Source organism: Ciconia boyciana, chromosome 10 (genome assembly GCF_034638445.1).
Source record: "Ciconia boyciana chromosome 10, ASM3463844v1, whole genome shotgun sequence".
In the NCBI taxonomy this organism is placed as follows: Eukaryota; Metazoa; Chordata; class Aves; order Ciconiiformes; family Ciconiidae; genus Ciconia; species Ciconia boyciana.
The window spans coordinates 7,324,674-7,340,238 of NC_132943.1; the positions used below are offsets into that span (position 1 = coordinate 7,324,674).

The window sequence follows — 15,565 nt, forward strand, 5'->3', positions numbered from 1 at the left end:
CACGACAGCCTGCCCAGCTACTTGACTGCTTCTCCAGCTCAGCATCTCAAGCGTGTTGGGAGGCAGATTTAATCTGCTGGCTGTTGCAGCCCTCTCGTGGCCACACAGATCCAACCACGCTCCTGCATGCCGGCTGCTGGGAAAGCGCAGACTGAAACTCTGTGGGGGCGGACAGCATATTTTAAAAAGCACAACAAATAGTTATTAAATAGCATCCAGGAATAAATATATAAATAAATGGAACAGGCACTTAGGATAGTATTTGTTCCAGGTGTACAAGCAGAGTCGTTGTTAAATGACTTGCTTTTCAAGAATCAAAAGAAAAATTACAGATAAAGCATTAAGCAGTCATGTTTTTAATGGGGTGCCCTGTTTCATCTCCCTAGGCTGTCACTAAACAGTCTGCTTTGAAGTGCTCCTTTTCTTTTGAGCATTTGCACATTGATTTACAATGGTGTGAGTAACTCTTGTGCTCACGAGTTTTGCTGAGCATCTGCTTACTGGAAATGTGTCTATCTATCTGCTCAGGAAACTCCAAGGAGGGGTGAAAACTTCTTGGGTTGGGCAAGATCTGGGGGAACCTGGACTGTTCCAAATTTCTGCAAAGACTAACAGGTAGATGGCTCTTTGGAGCTTGAAAAGCAAGTCTGGTTTTTGGTGTATTTTGTTTTTCCTTTTAATCTACCAGGGAGAGACAGAGACATCACTAACTCTTGGAAATAAACTGTGGGAATTAATAGTGAAGGAGAATGTTGACGGCAACAGTGCTGAGAGCCCATCCAACAGCCCAGCCGTACATTCCCTGCCCAGTGCGCTCAGCGAGCACAATCAAAGGAGATAGATACCTATAGAATAAAAAATAAAATGGATCAAAACAAAAAGCTTGTGCATAGGTATGGGGTACTCTGGAGGAGGTTGTCCAGATTTGATTGATGTTTGTTAGACTGGCAGCAATAGTACTTACAGACCAGAGTGCTGCGCTCCTGCCAGGGGGATGATGGTACACTATCGTTTTCCCACTGCTTTCCTCCTTTTTTCCTTACAGTAGTTGCAGAGGGAACATCTGCAGGAGAAATCGCTGTGTTTCAAAAAGATATGAAAAAACCCAAATCAAAACTAAAAAAAAAACCAACCAAAAACAAAGCACAAAGTGGAACCGTGACGACTGCGTGAGCTGACATTACCTTTTCAGACGGGAGCACTGCTACCTCTGGCAGGAACGGCATCCGGGCAGGTAGATGGGGGGAGGGTAGTTTAGCGGGCTCAGCAGGACTCTGGGTGACAATGACATCTAATATTTTGCAAGCCATTGTGCCAACCCATGTGTTCGTGGTGCTGGAACAAGCCTTTTGATCAACACCATGCATCAATAAGGCAGCAGTATCTGAGCGCCTTTAGACACACATGAGCATGTGTTTTCCAGCTTAAGCACAGAAAAATCATTTTATAGAGGTGGGCTCTGCGCCTGCAGGTATTTTCCACCTGAGCTGGTGCTTCCTGCCCTGAGATCTATTTATTTGCAATGAGGCCGGCAGGACTGCAGACTCCTTTGCCCCCATGTGCCCAGCCCAAGGTCTGCACAGCACCATGGCCCTAAATGCAGCACCAAATCCCACTGGTGTCCCCTGCAGGGTCTCCCTTTCCAGCTGGCTGCCCTGGCAGCACCTTCTTCAGCCCTCTGAATAACTCAGGACCCTGTGGAAATAGTCTTAACTTACCTGTATTAACACCTTAACTGCATACATTATATTTAAGTAACGTAGGTGCTGTTTTGCTGCGCTGCAACACTGCTTCGAGCGAGCCAAGCTGCCTCCCATGGCTGTGGCACAAGGACGAGTTGCAGCTCACGCCCAGCTCTTCCATGGCCTCAGGCTCATCTTTCTCACTTACAAGAAACCCTTAATGCTTCCATAAAATGGTATTTTGCATTTTTTTCATTTTTAACTAAATAACATCTTCATTCTTCATTTTCTGTAAGACCACACGTACAGAGCACGATGTGACTTTTTTGGTTTAAGATTGTTTTTATTTTATACGGAGAAAAACAGTAGTAAGAAAGTAACAAAATTAATATCTGCTTGAAAGAGCACAGGGCAAGTATCCTGGGATCCAAAAAATTCTCCAAACAAAAAGGCTGATAAATTTTTAAGACACGTCTATATTGCGAGATGCTGAGACGCTTGAGGCAGTAAATACCTACGCTGATAAAACCATGTGAAATAGCCTAGTGCAGAGCAACTTACAGCTCAGGTCTGGGTGCAGTGAGGCACATTACTTGGGTGCAAAGCAGCGGGGACACCTTGCTGGTTTTTTCCTGGTGCAGCTGGAAGCAGTGTGTCTGTACGCAGCCAGCACAGGGGCTGCAGCCTCCTCCCGGCTGCAAAGCAGCACCTGGTCATATAGACACGTCTTTAGATATGTAAACATGCTGGCTATATAGAAAAGTGGAAATCCCGGTGTCAAGAGCACAGACAGGATGCATACCATTAAAAATGTCCACGTAGGCTTTTAGTGAGATGGAGCTCTTTACTTTCTGGAAAACATTCTCCTAGGGCTGGACTAAATAGCCAGGGTGAAATCTTGGCTCCATTGACCTCAGTGGGACAAAGAGCTCACCCCCAGTGTCTGCTGACCCTGGCTGGGAACAGGAGGCTGCAGATGAGCCCCACTTTCTTGCCTTCAAGTTGCCTTCTTTCTATGCTACGTCCTTCTGCGACCGCATCGCCCCTATACCCACCCTGACTTGTCTTCTGCAGTTGGTCCGGACTCTAGGATTCAACCACAATCATACTCAAGTTGTTGCTGAAGATGATCCTCCCATCTTTTTTGCTGCTGCACTCGGGCTGGCAGAGAGCCTCCTGCAGCCGCTGCCGCAGCCCCGGGGGGGCTGTGCCCAGGAAGTTTTTTGTCCCCGTCAGGAAATCCATCATGAGGCCTCCAACGGGATCCCCCTCAATAAAGCACTCGGTGATATCCCAGCCCGATGGGAACTCATAAACACGGTACTCAACACCCAGTCTCTTCAAAACATCCGTGATGCCGTTGGAGGTGATGTAGTGGCCGCTGTCGGTGGAAGGCAAGCAGTGTCTGTACTTCTTCCATAAGCTGGCCCATCCGCTACTGTCTGCCAGAGGAGGAGGGAAGGTTACTTTTGCAAAGCCAAGGCAGTCAAACACTAGCTAATGCAACTACTAAATGAGTTGGAAATGCTCCCTCGCTGCTGGCCCAGACTGCCAGGAGCAGTAGAAGAGCTTTCCCCTTACGTGAGTCCACTTATAAATGTCTGTGCCTGGAGAAGGGTAAAACTGTGATGTCGATCAGGCCTCCTTCCAGAACTCTCCTGTTTAAAGGAAACTCTGAGGAGACGGTCCCCAGCACTGGATTTCTCCGGACGGAGGAGTACACACAGATATATCAGTGCACTGAGCCTGCACATGCATGCTACCTATTAACTGCCCCTTTGATAGAACAGTGCAGATGTTTTTATACATTGAACCTCAGTTTTAAGTATACATCAAAGAATACATACCTGAAAAGCCAGTCCCAGCTAGCAAGGGAAACAGCCTATCAGAAATGCTAAAGGGAGTTTTAATGGCAAACATGGGGAAGAGTTTGTCATTAAAGAGCTTTATCCACTGCACCACAAGCCGGGGATCTGAATGGCACAGTGGAAAAAACACTGGTTTTTTTTAATAAGTGCCATGATGTTGTAAGTGCCTCTTTTTCCTCTTGGCAGCTCCTGTTGTCCTGCTGGGGTCTGGGTCATCGCTGTGTGGAGGGAAGAACCCCAAAGATGGGTCCTCCCAGAGCTCAGGTTGTACAGTGCTCATTTCACCATGAAGAAGGATTGACCCTCATTCACTAATAGCCACACTTCTCTCGAGCCAGTAATTTCACAGCAGGAGGTCTCTGTGAGTTACAGAGCAATTCATCTACTTTGTAAGCAGGGAAGCAAGAGCATGAAGGCTATGCCTGTGCAGTCCCATCAGACATTGGGGTCCAAGAGGCTAAGCCCAAGACTGCTTGTTCCCTATGAAATACAGCATTTGTTTTATTTAATTAATAAGCACTACTAAAATCCCGAAGTGAGTATTTGTGGTTCTCACACTTCAAAGCTCTTCAAAACACCAGCAAAGAAACAAAAAATAAAAGGTCCCTCTTACCTGATAAAATTATGATCAGGAGTTTACCATGATGGTTGAGGCAGCTGTGGAAAAACTTGATAGTATTGGGAATATCCTCCACACGGTAGAGCATCTAGAAGTGACAGAGTTACACGCAGCCGTTATTCCTCTTCCACAGTGCAATGGCCCTTCAAAGTCTTTAGCCCTTTCTCTATAGAGTTGTTTTAAATTACTTCCCGGTTGCTTCCCAGCCTGTCCTAACTCAGCACCCACAGGACGGAGCATCGCCAGCTCTCCACCAGCACCAACAGCCTGGGGTCAGACCCAGGGACCCTCTGCTCAGCCTTGGCCCCAGCCAGATGCTGACCTGCCCATCACTGCCCTTCAAGCCCAGTGCAGTTTTGTGTCTGCAAAATATGTGCAGAGGAGAGTCCCCTGGTTTCTGTGGCTGGTCCTGATCACCAGGGGCATTTCTTGGCTGTGTCTGGGCTGTGGGCAGGCTGGATCTCTTCCAGACACCAAGGAATTTGCACTGGAACAAAGCAGGGCTCATCTCAAAGGCTGCCCTCAGGGCTTGTAACTTAGCCCTTGACCCAGGCACCAAAACTCTGAAACACTTTCCAGCTGTGAAATCAAAGCACTTACGGAATGAATGCAAAATCAAATAAAAGAAAAATGAAATAAAAGCCACTAAATGAGAGAATAACAGATTTTTTACATAATATAATTGGTACATACAACATCAATGTCATCATTATCAGAGATACAGCTGCATAATTTCTGACCCAAAACCTGACACGGGTGTTTGTTCACTAACCTTTCCCTTCAGTGCCATCCAAACTACTCTGATTAAGCAAAAAAAATCTAGATTTTTTGCAGCAGCAAAGCATAATTTTTGGCCTGCATGTCACGTGTGATAGTCTGAGACTTGTCCTGTTTTATTACTCACCATACATGGTTAAACCAGTACAAACCAGAGACCAAAACCAGGGTGGATAGGGAATGAGGTTTGGTGTTTGCATAGCTGCTGCAGAAGTTGTTGCTCATAGGAGAACTGTGCTCAGCTCTGCTCCCCCTAACTTGATGCATAGAGCAGAAATGGAGTATTTAAAGCTGATTAAAGCAATACTCCGTTACCTGGATCATATGGATGAAGTCGAATTTCTTATGTGCACCTTCCTCTTTCACCTGTTGTTCATACTCCAAGGAAGTGAGCTGGTGCCACATAAAAGAGACATTCTGCAGATCTGGAGCTTGATGCACCGACTCTGTTTTAAAAAAGTAGAAGAAGAACATGAATTTCACAAAACAGCAGAAAAACTCATCATTCAAATCGACAGTCCTCTCTATACCCCAGGCAGCAGGTACAGCCTTACCTTTGTAAGCTGCCACGTGCTGTGGGTTGGGCTCTACGATTTCGTTGTCAATAAAGACCCCCGGGTGCGCAGCCTGCAGTATCCTGATCATTTTCAAATCCTGCTCACCTATTCAATAAACACAAATGCATTACTTTAAAAAGTACTTAAATGAGATGAAAGGATGCTGGTGCACCTGCTGCCTCTGCTGCTGGGAAATCCCCCAAGCAGAATTGAGGCACTTTCTACCTTGTGACTTGCATGGTGGCATCTAACCCGGTGATAGTCTTACCATGATATCTTACTGCTCGAGGTAACATATAGCTACAGATAAAACTAAGAACAAGGAAGAGATAAGCAACAGTGCAGAAACCTGCTAATGGCAATGCTCTGGATCATGGGACAGACAGGTCAAGATAGTCAAAGATCAACATTTAAAAAAAAAAAAACAGGAAGCATTAGGTTTCAAAACAAATGCAAAGTTTGAATGGAGGCACGGAGGGAATCGGCACAGTTGTGCAATTTCAACGTGGCACAGGGCAGTCCATGCCTTTGGCACTGCCCTGGGGAGGTGATGGTTGCTCTGCCGCTGGTGTGACATGGCTTGGAGACCTGGGGAACTGCATGGCAAGAGGAAGGACCCATTGACATGCAGTACCCTGGGTCTTCCCTCTTTGGGGCCCGGCTACATGGTCTCAGCTCTGGGCATCTACTAACTAGTTGTTATCTTGGAGCTGCAAGTAGAGAGTCATATATTGGCGTGTAGGTGCCCCGCAAATTTAGCTATTGGTGCTCCTCTGTCGTTGTCTGAGCTCTGGAGGAGCAAGCGGCAGTCTGTCCTTCTGTCCTAGGAATTTCCCAGCCTCTTTCAAGGTGATGCAGGTCACCCTTGTTTCTTTCAGAAAGGCCACAATGCACCAAGTGTACAAAGTCCACCTGGTTCATCTGGGAGTATGGAAATAAACAGCAGAGGTGACCACCTTGAGTGAACCTTTGCGAGAATCCTGTCTGTAGCTGATGGTGGAGCCTAAAAATAGTCCTGCCCTTGAAAATGTCACACACAGAGGGCTTGATATGAGATACTGCATCTTCCCTAGCCTTTCAGCTGATGTACCAGCTATCAGAAAAGCCGTCATCTTTGGCAGGTGTTGCAGTAAATAGAATTCAAGGAGGGAAATATCAGCCATACCACCACTACAGGGACATTCAAGGAAGAACGAGTCTTTGGAAATTGGAGAAAAAATACCCAAGACCCCTGAGGAATGCAGTGGCAGCAGTGCAGGGCTGGCCAAAGGCAGAAGGAAAGAGGCTGCGGCTCCGTCTGTTGAAGATGCATGGACCAATATTGTTGACCCCGGTATTTCAAGGCAGATCCCTATAGCAAGCAGCTGAATTTAGACAGTCCTAAACGCCAGCTAGTAGGTGCCTTGGGGTGGGAAGCACCAGCAATTAGAGGTGCTGATGTGGGCTCCCCACAGGCTCAGGGCAGGCAGGAGTCAGAGCATCGCTGCCCCATGCCCTGGAGCCACTGATGGTGGCAAATGGGTATATCCACAGCAAAGGGGTATTTTAAAAGTTGCTTGGGTTTTTTTTTTTACTCCATCTCTGTAAAATGCCCAAACCCAGTCTTTGCAAGAGCAGGTAATAACGTCGTCCTCAACTGGGGTGTCTGCAAAAACAAGTGGTTAAATACAGTGCTTCAGAGCAGGAATTTCTCTGCCCCAGCTTGCCCTGCCAGCGACAACCCTTCAGCACTAACCACAGCGAGGCTGAAACAGGAGTGAAACCCCTCCGCAAACAGCAGCCCATGCTGGTACTAGTTGGGAGGTTACAGCCCAGATAGTTAAACCAGCCATGGGAAAATATGAGGTGAACGAGAAAATGTGATCTGGACCGACCAGCAGTCTTTTAGGATGTGGAGTAGGTCACTAATCCCCACTAATATTTTCGTCAACTAAACTAATTCTGGGGGCTCTGTGAAATCAGAGTCCAAGCCTGGAAAGGTCAGGGATCAGATATAACCTTTTGCTCAATGCCATCCTAGCTCACTCCTCTGCCCGGCTGCAGAAGTTCAGCTCTCACAGCCATGGGCAAGCTGAGGGGGTGCGAGTCTGTTAGGGGCTGTGAGAGGAAACCCAGGAAATTTTAGGTTTTTTATTTTTCCATTAAAACATATTCTGAAGAGGAAATAAGAAAAAATGAGGACGGTGCAAAAAGTTCATTTTCCCTTGTGTTTTCTTGGAGTCAGAATTTTGGTTTTATATTACTTAATGAAAATGGAGTGTAATTGAGAACTGAATGATTTCTTCCTGCTTGCTTTCTCATATGCTCCAACATATTCCCAATTGGGGAAAACAATTCAATGCTATTTTTCTCTTACTCAGGAAAACAAGCAAAAAAAAGTGAGAAAAATACTTTCATTTGAAAACATTAACACTTAAAATTCAGCTGAAAATACTTTTTAAAGCAAAATCAAATTCTGACAAATCAAACTGTCACTTCTTTTCTGTACTTTTTATTTTCTTCCAGTTTCCCTAGGAGCACAGTTGGATGTTTCACCACTTTTTTTTTTAAACACAATTGTATTTAGAACAGCTTTAAAGTTATTTTTCCAAAAGATGGGTTTCTCTCTGGGGGGAAATATCATTTGCAGTTAAACCCTACTTATCACTGGATAAAAACACAGCAGTAACAAAGAAACATGTCTTGAAAAAGCTGACGAGGCCCCATGCTAATGGTTGTGGACAGCTGGTTTTGCACCACCTGGAGCAGAGCATTGCCCACCTTTGGCCTCTGGGATCCCTAAAAGCAAAGCAAAATGAGAGATCCCTTCAGGTGGGATATTCTAAGACAAGACTTCAGATGGAATGAACCTCTCGGATGTTCTCTAATTCTCTCCGACGAGGTTTGAAGACGCTCTCATACCTAACCTGGAACAGGACTCCTTGCTTTGAGACATATAAAGTCAGGTGAGAGTCATCAAGAGGCAGAGACTAAGCTAAAATCATCACACTCATTCACTTCTTGGACAGATTTGAGCAGCAGCATTTCATAAGGGAGACAGGGAAGGAAGGGAGGGAGCATTGCTCTCATCCCAGCTCCACACCCTGTTTTGCCGTTCTCTGCTTCAATGGGAAAGACTGTTATTAATGCCTGAGTAGTTGTCCCCATTGCTCAAAATTTCAGTATCACTTTCTGCTACCTGTAGGGACCCTCCGTCCCCCAGCATCAGCGGTGCTGCTAAGCTCCTTACCTGTGCCACTTCCAACTCCCAGAACATTTATAGTTGATTTTCCATTGCCGAGACTGAAATGATAAGTACACGTTACTTCACCACATTATGTCACACAACTTCATGTTTTAATTCTAATATCTTGGGCGCCACATTGGCCCGGAAATTTAACTGAGTTTTGCCAAGTGAATTGGGATAGAAATTCGAGCATCCCTTTGGAGCCCAGCTATAACCAACTGCGTGGCGGGAGCCAGCCCTGTATTAGCAAGCTCATATTTCACAGTACAGTAGGCATCAGGATATAGTGTTTCTCTTCCTCTGCCAGAGAGTTTTCTTGAAGCTGTGGCTGGCACCATGCAAAAAAGCCTCAGGGAACCCCAGGGCAAAGGGTTCTCTTCAGGGGTAGTGGGGCTGTGCCTGGCTGGGATGGACACCGCTCCCCAGCCGGGGCTGCAGGGACAAGGTGAGCTGGGCCGAAACCTCTGCACCCTCAGGAGGCAAGGTAGGCTTTCTAATATGAGATATAAATGCCCAGAAAAAATAAAAAATCAGGCTATCCAGATGACTGGAAATCCTTTCTTTTCAATATTTGTCTTGGTTTGACATTGGGACAAAAGGTCAAAATCTTCAATAATTTTTACCTTAGAAAAATTACTTCTGAAAAGATCAAAATAACCCACCCAACCTTCTGGTTCCTGGCAGAATATTTAATAACAGCCTGGCTCAAGGATGAGGAGCCTGGGCTCAAGGCGCCTTGCTGCTGTGACATGCTTTACGGCCTTATTCTGCTCTTGGGCATGGACTGTGCAGAGGGATTGAGCTTCCCATACACAATCTCAGGAGACACCACAGCAATGATTCAATGAGAAGGGAGAGAGTAGTAAATCCTGCAGGGTGTGAGCTAGTCAAGGAGCCTTAGCCCTAATGAGCGTCAAGACCCTTTGACAGACCCACAATCAGCATCGTAGGAAGCCACAACGTTTTGCATCATTTCAAATTCACATAAGTAAATTTTTCAATTAAAATTTCCCAATACAAATTATTTTTTAATTATTATTCTATTGCTTATATATATCTGATCTGGAGAATAAAAATTTGCCTGCCTAAATTTTTTTCTCAATGGAGAATACAGTTTTCATAACACCCAAATATTACCCAGACTTGAAAGATCTTTCTTGTGGTTTGCATCTAGGCTGCTCTAAAACTTATCTGCAGTCATCCAGGCTTAATATGTTACATCAATACTTCACAAAACTGATTACCATTTGGTACTTAAGCAATGCAAATCGACTTAGGATAGAAATAAGGAGGTCTTAGGGGATTGAGAAAACCAAGAATTAGTCTCATTAGTCAAACACAAATGAGAGATGTGTTTCTGTTTGGACTGATGTGTGATGAAGTCCCAAAAGCAGGGAGAGCCCACAAGAGAGAGCTTTCTTTTGAAAAAAACCAAACAACAAAAAATACATTAATCCTTGGAAAATCAGCTAATGAAAAGAGATGGGCATGAAAATGAGGTCTTGATTCTTTCCTTAACATAAGCTGAGAGGCAGCACAGTGTATTAATTGAAATAGCACGTATTCTGGAGTCATTAAACACAATATCCTAAAGACTGCTATTAAGGGACTTTGAATTGAAAAGCTTTAAAAGTTCATTCATGCCCCAGAAAATCCTTAAACATGTTTGCTGACCCTCGTATACAGGTTGCCCTCCCAAGATAATAGATGGCCTTCCCACTTCGGTAGAAGCGCTCCTTACCCAGCCACGATGTTGGGCATTTCTTCCTTGTTGAACTCGTCCATGCACTGGTGCTCTGTTGAATGGTCCAAAAATGACTTAAAGGCTTCTACATACTCCTCGGCCGTGAGACTTCTCATGGATGGGATCACATATAGCTCTTGAGAAATAAATGCAAATTGTGTGTTAGAAGCTTCAAGGCAAGTGAAGGATCAAAGCACTTACCTCATGGAAGAAACCCAACCCAACCCAACAGAAGCCAGAGATTCAGGAAGACGACAGGGAGGACGCAGGGCCCAGGAGCCATCCAAGCAAGTGGGCTCATGCGAACACTTTCCAACCTGTTCACACTCAGGGTTTGAAAATTATTCTTAGATGCCCTTTGACATCAGTGTATTTGTTAAGTGCCTCTTTACTACAGGTCTCCCTGAGGAAAATATCCCCATAATTTCCTGAAGATGCTTAGATAGATATGGGGTACTCTGTTTGCAGAAAGGGACGTAACTGGAGTGTTTTTCTGGAAGACTCAAGGCAAGAAGAGGAAGGGAATCGCACAGCAGGTCCAAACCTGGAGGAGGCCATCGCTCTTGCACATGCTGGACGGTGTAACTGAAATCGCCAGCTGTTGGCACACTTGTTATTAGGGGTGATGCAACACAAAAACTGCCACCTGCAGCTGAAGGAAAAATAGTCAACCCCATGCACCTCATTTCCGACTCTTGCCGGCATGGGACTGCAATGCACTGCTGGACAGGTGAATTCCCCGCTGGGAACTGCAGCTCGTGGCCAGCAGGGCAACTGATAGCAAAAGCATTTCATCTGAACAGGCTCATGCTCAAATGTGGGTGGCTGAGACCAAGATTTCCAGCTCTGAACCAACACCCGGGGCTACTCAAGGGGTTGCAAGCAATTATTGCAAAAATTGTCTCATCCTAATGACAGCATTGCTGCCAGGGCACAAGCTCTGGCCAGCTGCTTGGGTCTGAGGAGCAACGATAAGACTAAGACTTGAGGCTCATGAGAAGATGCCATGCAGCTGAGTACTGGTTCTGGGGTCTATCTCAGACAGAGGGCTGCAGCAGGAAGGCAGTCGTAGTGCCAGCCTCAACGTGTGAGATCAGCATGGGAAAGGTAGCATTCAATAGGAAAAAAACCAGCTTTTCCTCCTAAACAAAAAAAATCAGCTTTTCCTCCTAAATGAAATGAGGATGAAGGACAGGGCTCAGCAGACCATCTTCATCTCATTTTTGCCTTTTGAGGAGCTGCTTATTTATCATCTGCTTTTAGTTGCCACTAGTAAGAAAACTATGTATGCCTCATACAGGACTGTGCAATCTTAAATTGAATGCCTGTGCTGTTCCCAAACCCGCGTGTCATTGGCAGCTGTGTTTCTGGTAGGTATGTATGGAGACCCTATGTCCAGCCCTACTGGAGGTAAAGATACCAACATCTATCCTCAACACTTTAAACTATACCCTAACATAAACCTGAAATCACCTGAATTGCAGTCAGTTTAGCATCTTGTTTCTTTTTTTTTTTTTTAAACAATCTCTAACTCCAAAAGAATTAAAACATGTTTGTAGTGATAGCAAGCTGAGTGGGCATTTTACTTTAATCTCCTTTTTTTTTTCTCCCAAATACCTGAATTATCGTGTGGAGCTGTCAGAATCTCTGCTTCAAAGTTCATGCTGGGGAACCTATTCCTGTAAGGAAAGTATAGCACTTCAGTTATTTGAAGAACCTGTACGCTTTTTTGAAGCTGCATTGAAAATGCAGAACAAAAGGAAGATGCTCCAGGACAAATTTTCCTCGCCTGATAATCAATGCTATTTGTTCTCTTTTACTAGACTAAAGGAAGTCAAAACTTCTTGGTTAGCTGATCACCCGTGAGTATCAGCAATGGACTGGCCACCTGCACCAGTGCTTGTCTGAGATGCGTTGTGGAAGCTTTTCCTCCCTCTGAAGAATCATTAACTAGTCGATACAGTGGAAGGCATTAGACTGATACTACACACTCTGTGAAACCTTTAATCATGAATGGAGAAGTAGAAATAGCAGTGAAATTAGGAAATAGGAAAAGGCTACAGTGAGCTTCAGCATCTGAAGTGCTAAAAGATCTGCTTGGCCCGATGTTTCCAGGACCTTTTTGCTTTGCTTTTTTTAAACTTCAGTTTTCCCTGGCTGCAAATATTACATTGGGTAACTTGTAGAAGGCACAGGACGCAAAGGGCAAAAGTCAAAGAGGTCATCTGACGATAAATGTTTTCATTCAGTCATATGTTTTCATTCTTAGTTCAGGGGGTTTTGTGAAGATTTCCAGCAATGAAGTCACATCTTCATTCTCCTTTGACAATGTGCCTCATCTATAAAATATGGATGAGGTGCCACTAGCAAAAGGAAGCGATGAAATTAAATCGGAGCAAGGACTTCATTTCTGCAAAGAAAGTGTTGGGGTGAGGCTATCTATGCAAGGGGAACAGTCATCTTCTGGGTAACCACATTTCAATACCGAGATGCACAGCAAGACTTAGGGGTGATATTGCTGTATAATCTGAGTTTAGACACATTGCTGCTCCCAAAGCTTTGCCATTAGAAAAAGCTTCATGACAAGCAGTCTGCAACAGCAGTAAGCAGCCCTCGAGTCCCCTCTGCCAGGGAGAAAACTCCTGAGTGAATAAGAAACAAGCCAGGAGGTGGAAAAGAAAAAAGGAAGTCTTGTAGTAGGGCTTTGAGATAGACTATGTAATGACCGTGCTAGCAGGTAGCAAGGAAGCGGCCACATGTGCAAATAGCACACTGCTTTGGTTGATGAAGGCAAGAAAAGGCTCAGGAGAACCAGAAGTCTCGGAGACGCTGGGGCACTGCCAGAGTCCTGCAGGAACAGTTGATTTCATCTGAGTTCACTGCCAAAGTCACATGCCTGGCTCCCAAGAGGCACATCAAAGGTCTCGGTTCCACCACTTTGACCTCACCCCCCTCCCCGAAAAGACCTCACAGAAGTTCAGCAGTAACAAGCCTGAACTCAGCTCCCTCCATAAGCTCCAGCTGGCTGCAGGCCAGTCCCTCCCATTTCCACTCAACCCTCTGACCTCTTCTATCTCTGCCTGTCAAAACAGAGGACTAGTTTGTCCTCTCAGCTGGCTGAACTGAGCAAGATGGTTTTCAGAATAAATCTCTCACTAAAATGCCGAGGGGTAGCATGGCTTCCCCTGCGCAGAGAGGAACAGCTCGGGGTCCGGGGACACGAACTCCATTTCTGACCGGTCAAACGTTTCCAGTCATCCCAGGAGACCTGCCAGGTGACCTGGACAGACTGCGGCACAAGTATTCACCAGGACGGATGATGCCAAGTTAACTCTTCCACCGAGACTTTTGCCATTTCTCCCCAGGCAGGGTTTCTAAGATTGATTAACCCTTATTGCTGGGAAGGTGAAACAGATTTCATTATTGCTGGGAACAAATGGGCTTCCTCTAAAATCTGGCTTAAAATCTAGCCTAGATCTGAAAATTGACTGCAGTACTTTGGGCTGGTGCTGCCCATCCCAGGACCCCAATACCCAAGAGCAGGACCGAAGCAGTGACTGCCAGGGAGTGGGATGCGCGTGGGCACGGCTCATCCTGCTGCGGCTCCTGGCCGAGTCAGAGCTCGCCGTCAGCGAGGTTAAACATCTTCCCCCCCGTGAACTGAGCAGGTCGCGTTATGGACCGCAGCTGCAGGGCACAGAGGGAATTCACGGTGTCACTTCAAGTGACGCAGCACCTTTAAGCTGAAAAGTCATTAAATTCAGGATGTTTCTAGCAATACAAACTGCAAGAGCATGTTCATAACTCATTTCATTACACCTGAACTGAGGCTGCTAAGGGGCTAATGGTCTCCTCACAAAGGCTAGCTTAGCCCCCACCCCTCCCCGGACCGGGGCACAGCCGCCGTTGCTCCCACCTTGCACGCGTCCACCTGTGACACAGGGACGGCAGGGACCGGCTTTGCCACCCAGCCGGACGGCGGGGAAACGCGCACCCTCACTCCTTTCCAAAAATCCACGTACCTCTTCATCTCCGGGACCGCGTCCATGGTTGGGGCGGGTGCCGTGCCGGGGCACGGCAGCTGGGCACGGGGCTGGGGGTTAACTGGCCGCCTGGCCCCTAGGTTAGCGTGTCCACCTGCCGCCCCGCTCCGCGCTGGCCGCTCGACCCGCCGTGACGCCGGCAGTGACCCCGGCGTGCGGCCGCGGCTCTGCCAGCACCTGTTGGGACAGGCAGCGTCACTGGAGCGAGAGGGGGAAACCCGAGTCCCGTGGGGAAGGAGCGAGGGGCTGGGGCGGCCGATGCGCAAGGCCTGACGTCTGCAGGGCCGTCCTCATCACACGGGAGCTGCGCTGTTTTCAAGGGGGGGGAAAAAAAAGAAAAAAAGGGACAGACTGAGACTTAAAAATCTTTAAAACCTGGGTGGAAGTGGCTGAGGGGTGTCAGCCGGTGCCAGGCAGACCCGGCGGCCATTTCCATCTGCTTTTTAATTTGCTTTGAACCCTGCCTCTCCTTTGTGCACGCTGCCCCGGGCGGGAGGAGATGCTTTCCCGCATCCTTGCCGTGCTGCTGCCTGATGGATGTCGGGGATGCGCTGGGAGATCCCTGCTTTCTCCAGAGGGAAGAGGGGCTCACTGGCTGCCCAGAGATCTGAGCAAGTGATTTTTCCATCTCTGATTCAGGGGGAAATGGGGCGTAATGGCAGTGCCTGGCAGCAGGCACTGCAGCCCCACGGGCAGCCTGGCACCCCCCTGTCCCTGCCCCATGAAGGGGACGGGGGGGACGGGCAGCAGAGGCTGGGGGCAGCCAGCCCAGCCTGCTCCTGCTCTGCTTGCTAAGCCACAGGGATTAGACAGCGAGGAAACATTTTTGGAGGAGAGCTGTCTGAGCCAGAGGTGGCTGGAGGTCACCCAGGTGGGATGGCATGGCTAGAGGTGCGGTGGTCGCTATTACAGATACAGAAAATCCTGGGTGCACCTGGATTCAGGCTTTTCTCCTGCCAGCATCCACAAGACTGATGTTCCTTTTGACTAAAATCTAGTAACACAAATGTAAAAAAGAAAGGATTTAGAGACTTTATACTTCCAAGTGA

General features: G+C 46.8%; 1 protein-coding gene across 1 annotated transcript; it reads right to left on the reverse strand.

Annotated features, from left to right (window-relative positions):
* Positions 1–2,768: 2,768 nt before the first annotated feature.
* On the reverse strand, positions 2,769–14,521 carry LOC140657500 (carnosine N-methyltransferase 2). The gene is made up of 8 exons (XM_072874628.1): positions 14,496–14,521; positions 12,091–12,152; positions 10,471–10,609; positions 8,733–8,785; positions 5,501–5,608; positions 5,262–5,392; positions 4,164–4,257; positions 2,769–3,124 (listed from the first exon to the last, which is right to left on the reverse strand). Exons 1-8 carry the CDS (start codon positions 14,519–14,521, stop codon positions 2,769–2,771), a joined length of 969 nt encoding a protein of 322 aa, XP_072730729.1.
* Positions 14,522–15,565: the final 1,044 nt, after the last annotated feature.

Bases quoted from the DNA above. Each gene is read 5' to 3' on its own strand.
- LOC140657500 (XM_072874628.1), bottom strand. From the start codon at position 14,521: ATGGACGCGGTCCCGGAGATGAAGAG. The intron at 8,786-10,470 runs GTAAGGAGCGCT...TTATCATTTCAG, and splicing joins ATGCCCAACATCGTGGCTGG to TCTCGGCAATGGAAAATCAA. The intron at 4,258-5,261 runs GTAACGGAGTAT...TGTCACTTCTAG, and splicing joins ACTTCATCCATATGATCCAG to ATGCTCTACCGTGTGGAGGA.